Genomic DNA, 7,158 nt, shown 5'->3' with positions numbered 1-7,158 from the left:
GATGAGCACAGACTTTTTTCAAAAGTAAACACTGAATACAAATCCAAAGTTAGTGAGTGCAGAAGGAATGAAGACCGTTCTTCACCTAGCAATCTTATGGGTTAAATTCTCTCATTACACTTTGGATCATAGATCTGGGTCAGAACGCTGAGAAAACAACAAGACATAAGGTATGATTGTTTGGCCGTATTTTTAGCTTATATCCTATGGTCAGTTTTTTACTTCATGCACTTGCCTCTTCTTTCTTAACTCTTTGAGCATGGCCTCCCTGATGGGCTTGGATTTGACACTATAAATGATGGGGTTGAGTACAGGTGGGATCAACAAGTACACATAGGCTACCAGAGCATGTACAATGGAGGGCAGATGCTTTCCAAAACGATGGATAATGGACACACCTATGGCTGGGATAAAGAAAACCAGGACAGCTAAGATATGAGACACACAGGTATTGAGAGCTCGGACACGCTCTCTGGGAGAAGCCAGACCCAGGACTGTGCGAAGGATGAGGGTATAAGACAGGACAATGAGCAGGGAGTCTATGCTTGCAGTGGACGCTACAATATACAGCCCATAGAATATGTTTATAGTGATATCATCACAGGCCCGCCTCATCACATCAGGGTGAAAACAGAAGGAGTGGGACAAGAGGGTCTTGTCTGGACAGAAATTCAGTCGCTTCAGCAAGAAGGGCACAGGGAAGAGGGACAAAGAGGCTCGCGTCACAACAGCTAGCCCAATCTTGATGATGACATTATTTGTGAGGATGGCTGCATAGCGCAGTGGCTTAGAAATCGCTAAAAAGCGATCAAATGACATGGCCAGGAGCACTGAGGACTCCACTACAGAGAAGGTGTGCAGGAAGAACATCTGGGCCAGGCAGGAATTGAAGCCAATGAGCCGATAGTCAAACCAGAGAACACCCAGGGTGGTGGGCAGTGTGGACAAGGTGAGTCCCATATCAGTGAGGGCCAGCATGGACAGGAAGTAGTACATAGGCTGGTGCAGGCTGGGGGTCCTCCTTATAGCCAGGAGGATCAGGCAGTTTCCAGTGAGGGCCACAGTGTACATGGAGGAGAAGGGGATGGAGATCCAGCCATGAGCGGCCTCGTGCCCTGGGATGCCAATGAGGAGGAAGGCAGGTGGCTGGAAGAAGGAGATATTGATGTCGGCCCGGGAAGGGAGCATGCTCAGAAGGCAGTTGCAGGCTCCAGGAAGTCCTGACCTCTTCAATCTGTGCACATGCGAAGAGGATCTAGGATGATTAAAAAAAAGGAGAGAGGTCAAACATCGGTCAAAAGCCTAAAAATTACATTTTACAATTTTTAATACTATTTACTCGTGTGTGTAGAAAGTACGGTAATAACAAACAACCTTCACTCATTACCTATTTTATTGTATTCCAGGTATTACGGTAATGCATTCATATTGACTTAAAAATTTTATCAGAAAAATTACTTTTTTTTGATATCTTTTGAGACATAACCTTTTTCAATCAGGATTGGAAACACAAAATTTATGATAATATTACATGCTTTTACTTAGTTTTCAAAAGTTCATCATAACGAAGGTTGATGCCTAGATGTGCTGGTGGAACATGATTCTTTCTGCCAGGAAGTCATCCTTAGAGTTCAGAGAACCTAGTTAGTGTCTTCTTTTGTACAAATTGAAGTTTTGTTATTCCTATATGCCTGGAAGGAAATGGAGAATGCATATTTGGAAAGAGAAGAGTAGAATTGACTCAGCTATGCACAGAGAAATGGGATGAGAGTTTACTCAGCCCTACAGAGGGTAAGTCTTGGTGAGTGAAGAGCTGTTCTGTTAAGTTTTTCTCTTTGTTTTCTCTGTCTGAGATAATTTCTTCCTGAGGTAAATCTTGTTTTTCTTATCAATGTTTCTATGATCAACTTTCAAAGTGAAATAAATTAATGAGTTGTGCTTGTGCATTTTTTACTGGTTTTTCTATGCTCAGAGTCAACAAAGAAATTAAACTAGACCTCATTTTCCCTCCTATTACACAAATGAGGAAACTGAGAATCCAGAGATATGGTTTCTACAGTGTTTGATTAGCTCATAAATTGTGGGCCTGGAATTTGAATCCTGTTCCTTCTGATTCCAAGTCCGGAACTCTTTCCTGTGGCTTCTTTAGATAAGACAAAGTATGTAACAAACTGTCTGTCATGCATGCCCTACAAATGTGAATTTTGTTACTATTTTTTTTATCTAACACTTTCAGCTTCTCAAAAACCTTTCACTACCATTACCTCTTTAATCCTCATAACATAGGCACTGAAGGGATTACCGTTTGAACTCTAGGGATGATGTAATTGAGGGCCCAGAGAATAGCTTGTTCATGTTACTCCTCTGCTAAAAATCATAAAATGGCTCCCTAAAGCACTCTGACAACATCCCTGTGATGTGGCCTGCAGATTCCTGGGAGCTAGCACCTGCCTGAGTCTTCACTGTCATGTTGCACTACCTATTGCTTGGCGTTCTTTAGCATTCTACTCTTCATTCAATTTTTAGATTGATGCTACTACTATTCTCTCATGTTGGGGTCTTGTGGTCTGTGGTTTCCTTCTTGCTTTACCCTTAGCTGGCTTCTCATTCTTTCAGCTCTTAATCATCCTTTTCATGGGTCTTTGAATGACTTCATTCATGATCCTTATAGCACACACTTAATTTCCTTTATACCACACAATGAATTTTTAAGACTTACAATTCTCTTTTTGATGTTTTTGAATTTATCTCATTACATGTTAAAATCTGTGAATATAGTAACAATGTAGGTGCTTTTATTATTTTTTTAAATTTTTTTTATAGGTTGTGTGTGCTTGCCAAAGAGGGAGAGACGAAGACAGTGAGAGGGAAAGTGAGAAATCACCCTTAGGGTGATGGCCACACCCAACCCCTTCTCCTTCATTCTTCTCTCCTCTCAGAATTTTGGACACACCTGCACATGTGCCTGGCATGATTTTAAGGCTGCTGGTTCTGGGACTCAAACCATGGTCAGACATGAGGAAGTTCAACACCTTAGCCATCATGCCATCTACTAGTCCCGGCAATCATACTTTTTTTCTTGCTAACATGTAATGCTTGCATATTGTAATAGCTACAACAGAGTAATTTTCCAGTCAACTTCTGCTAATTTGAGTGGATAAATAATAGAAAAGCCTGTAAATTCATGATGAAAAAGCAAATAAAAGGGGAACTCTGGTCCTTTAGACTCCAAATACTAGAATCAGTGGCTGGTTTGGATGAAGAGGGAGAATGAGGCCCTATTCCAAGTAATCACACACTATACAGTTGGGGTAAATTTGACATGAGCTTGTTTGATTTACAGATGACTATATGTAGAGAAAAAATTTAAGAAGAGTTTGGTTAGGTTTCTGAACAAAGGATCTTTACTATGGCAATGAAGAATCTCACATATTTGGATCTCTCTATGCCTTGCCATAAAAGTCTGCTGGGGATGTGTGGAGACAAATGTGTGGTCACAACCTTGTCAACACATGATCTACATAAAATTAAGACAGGTGGATATCTTACCTTCAATTCATTCTACTTGCCCAGGGGACTTTACATCTATGCTCTCCCTCTCCTTGTTCAGTCACTAAGTACATTGCTCATAATCTCATCAGTTCTCCTATGGTTTCTTAGAACAGCTACTCAGCTGACATCCTTGCTCTGACCTTACAGAAACACCTCTCTCCCTAATCCTGTTAGAAAGTCCTCAAGCTGTCTCCACCATTTTAATCTCCCCATGTGCCCCCTCAAACTGGCACACGTTGTCCCAGTGAATTGTGTACTAATTTTTTGTGTCCATCCATCAATACATAGCTGTAGTTCGTTATTGGCACTTGAGCATACATTTTTGCAAGTTTCTAGAACTAGAACACCCAAGATAACTGCAGTTAAGAGACCCATAGGTTTGCTCTCTAGTCTAGCAGTTCTGAAGTAACACTAACCCAGACCATGAAATGAATACATTTCAGCTTTTTTTAATATAGAAAGTTAGAGGAGAGATTTTGAAATAATCTGTGCTGCCCTCTCATTGGGTGATGCTGCATATATGTGACACATATTAGGGATTCAGTTAGGTCTAGATGACTTCGACAGTCCTATTCTGTTTTGAGTAACTTCCATGTCATATGTACAATAGAAATAAATTTAATATACTATCCTCAGCTTGGAAACAACATTGTGAGGTAGATCCATGTTTCTACATTTATACATATGAAGACATTGTAGCATGGAGAAATCAAGTCTTGATCTAGGAGACATGATAGGACAATTTAATCTTGTTTTTGTTTGATACCAAATTCCTTGTCCATTCAAATAAGCTACACTATTGGCAACAGATTGTACTTGGTGTCAGATTTAGTTTATTCTCATAGTCCCTAGTTTAATCCTCTGTCAAATCAGAGCCCTTGACTACATTTTCTATCCTCTGAGGTCTGTCATATGATGATTAAAAATCCAGTGTTTTTGAAATTCAGTTTTTATTTATTTTCCCACCTTTTCACTTTGCTCTGTTTTTGTCCTTCCTCTCAGGCTGTCTTGATGTCACTTTTTTTGTTTAGCCACTCCAACCTCAAGCATTTTGTCTTTCCTTCTTTTCATTAATTTATACCTTTAAAATATCCTGTTCACACAATTACAAAGGAATTTCTGATCTATCTCTCTTCTCAACTAGTTTGAGCTTTCCAAAAACAGTAATTTGGATTCATAGTGACAAAGCTCTATTCAACAGAATTTGCTACATAAGGTGGGTAATTTCATGTGTCAACCTGGCTAAGCCAGGGTACCTGGCTTTTGGTTAAGCATCACTGTACATGTAGACTGTGAAGAATTTTTCCTTATATGTGATTAAAGTTTAAATCAATAGACTTTGAGTAGAAGTAATTACCCTGTATAAAGTCAGTGGGCTCCACCTAACCAGATGAAAGCCTTAAGAGATAAGACTGAAGTTCTCTGAAGAATTGCACTGCAGTTGCATTCAGACTCCTGACTGCAACAGCAACAACTCTTCTCTGGGTCTCTGGCTATCAGTCTGCCTGTAGATTTCAGACTGATCAGTCCCCACAATTGCATGAATCAATTTTTAAAAATAAGTCTTTCTTTCTCTCTTCACCTACACACACACACACACACACACACACACACACAGAGCCAATTGATTTTGTTTCTCTGGAGAATACTCTCTAACACAGAGTACAAATCAGAAAATCAATCAGGAATGAATAAAATATTCACCAGAGAAATCTGTGGACCATACTGTTTATTGCCAAACAGAACATTGGTTATTTTTTTTCTGGAATTTTTGCCTAGAAGGTCTTAGACACATTAACCACAACTACTTTGAATTACCCATTTAGGCATCTTACTTTGAAAGAGTCTGGATTTCTGAACCCTTTGTTAAGGTAGTTTATCCATGGACTCCATAGAAAGGGAGTCGTCATGTTTTCTTCTCCATATTGAATATGGGACCTACATCTGTGGTTTGTAATACTCAGATCTCCTTCTATCTCTGCTACCTGTACCTTCTGTCATTATTTTTTCTTTGATTCTTCTCTGTTTGGGGGACAGAGGAGGGAGTGACAAGGAGCCCTCCAGCACTCTGAAAATAGAGAATGGTGTGAGTCCAGACTTTGTTCACTCACCCTGGCTGCTGCTCCAGGCTGGTCTGTGGTACCACATCCTACAAATGTCCAGAGATCTTCCTCAGCTAAGATTCTCTTCTTTTATGGTGTTACAGAGAATGCAGCCCATCCCCAGGGATATGGAGCTTTGAGCCAAAGACAAATTGCTGTCTGTTGAATTACCCCCTCAGGATAAAAACCTCCAATTGAAGGCTGCAGGGAATATTGAAAAGAAAGTAAATCACAGGGAAGTTACAAGTATGAAAAATAAGAATTCTACAGAATGTTGAAAGTCTTTAGTTATCCAGGCAACCCTCTAACACATGCTTTCAACAGACGTTCACATAATTTTTTGAAAAAGTGTGTCACTAAATACTGTGGAAGAGCACAGATAGCCAAACCCAGAGTCAGAATACTGGGGAAAAATAAATACATTAAAGATTCTGTAAGAAAAAGTTCAAGTCTGTTTTATAGAAAGAGAAGCAATATTCACCAAAAAGCCTTCAAAAACTGAATGAACACGCTGTTTGAACACGAGACCTGCCAACCAAGATGCTGGAAATCAGGAAGTTGAAAGTTCCTGAATACCCCAAAAGATAGATGCATAGCAGAAAGTGGAGATGGAATACTCACAAATTCAGCAGCCTGCTGAATCATTAATGTACCTAGTGGTTTCAGAGGTCTTGGTCCTGTCAGCACACCCTCTGCAAAGTAAAAGTATGGTATCTTGTACTTCTTCCCACGAAGAAAGGGTCTCTGCACCTTCTGGTTTTCTTTTAATTTTGGAGACAGGACACAGTACACTTTGCAGTGATTCTTTACTCATTAACCTGTTTACCTGGTAACTCTCCTTTTCAACAGATTTTTCTGTGTGATCCCTTTCTTCTTATGCAGACTTGCCCTCTACCATTTTGCTCTCTTCTCTAGTCATACTTAACCACTCTTTCTCCCACAAAATCAATAGACTCATCCTTCACTTCATAAAGTTCCCTCCCACTACTGTCTCTTTACTTTCCCACACTATTGCATGTTATTACTATTATCATTTATTTATCATTATTTATTTATTAATTTTTTTGGGAGAAATTTTTGTTTTAAGACATGTGCAGTCGTCAGAAAGACAGAAAAACAGAGAGACAGAAAGCAAGAAATCACCCCCCAGGGGAGATGGCCATGCTGCAATCCCTTCTCCTCCATTCTCCTCTTGGGATCTTGGGCACGCATGCACAAACACCCAGTGTGAGTTTAAGCCACCGGGTCTAGGATTCGAACTGCGGTCGACTACATGGCAGTCCAGTGACATAGCCATTATGCCAACTGCTGGTCCTGATTATTTTTTATTTATTTTGAACATTTAATTACTATACATAGCATCAGCTAGTAAAATAAACTTTTCCAGCATAAATACCTTGCAGATATTGTCATACACATTATCAACAGGCAAGTCTCCATTTCTGTGTGCTTTAAGTGTCTTGCCTCTGTATTTTTCTCCTTTATATCCTTCCTCTCATCTTTC

General features: G+C 39.8%; 1 protein-coding gene across 1 annotated transcript; it reads right to left on the bottom strand.

Moving 5' to 3' along the window:
* Window positions 1-210: 210 nt before the first annotated feature.
* On the bottom strand, window positions 211-1,188 carry LOC102473738 (olfactory receptor 51I2). The gene has a single exon (XM_014590097.1). The coding sequence runs from the start codon at window positions 1,186-1,188 to the stop codon at window positions 211-213; it is 978 nt and encodes a 325-aa protein (XP_014445583.1).
* Window positions 1,189-7,158: the final 5,970 nt, after the last annotated feature.

The sequence above is a fragment of the Tupaia chinensis genome, unplaced genomic scaffold (assembly GCF_000334495.1).
Source record: "Tupaia chinensis unplaced genomic scaffold, TupChi_1.0 Scaffold000047_1, whole genome shotgun sequence".
NCBI classification, from domain to species: domain Eukaryota; kingdom Metazoa; phylum Chordata; class Mammalia; order Scandentia; family Tupaiidae; genus Tupaia; species Tupaia belangeri.
This window is presented reverse-complemented; position numbering and strand designations above follow the sequence as displayed.